We start from the raw sequence: 212 nt of genomic DNA on the forward strand, positions 1-212 counted from the left end.
ATGTGTGGCTCCTTCCAAGACCCCCGGATTTAGCCATGAGACCTTTCCCTTAATCCCCTCCATCTCCTCTCATTTACCGTCGTTATTAGTATCCATCTGTCGGAAGATTTTTTCTGTTCTTTTCTCTGGAGTCGATTCATCTTCGGGCATGTTCATCACGGAGGAGACCATTTTATAGATGGCCTGGGGGTGGGAGATGGGGATGAGGGTGG

At 49.1% G+C, this 212-nt stretch overlaps 1 protein-coding gene across 1 annotated transcript in view; it reads right to left on the reverse strand.

Annotated features, from left to right (window-relative positions):
• Nucleotides 1-212, reverse strand: part of LOC104075334 (neuron-specific calcium-binding protein hippocalcin-like) — a 2,155-nt gene that overhangs the window by 722 nt on the left and 1,221 nt on the right. Inside the window, 1 exon segment of the mRNA XM_009575789.1 lies at nucleotides 78-183. Within this exon segment, the coding sequence (XP_009574084.1) occupies nucleotides 78-183 (106 nt within the window).

Source organism: Fulmarus glacialis, unplaced genomic scaffold, assembly GCF_000690835.1.
Source record: "Fulmarus glacialis isolate BGI_N327 unplaced genomic scaffold, ASM69083v1 scaffold31960, whole genome shotgun sequence".
Classification (NCBI taxonomy): domain Eukaryota; kingdom Metazoa; phylum Chordata; class Aves; order Procellariiformes; family Procellariidae; genus Fulmarus; species Fulmarus glacialis.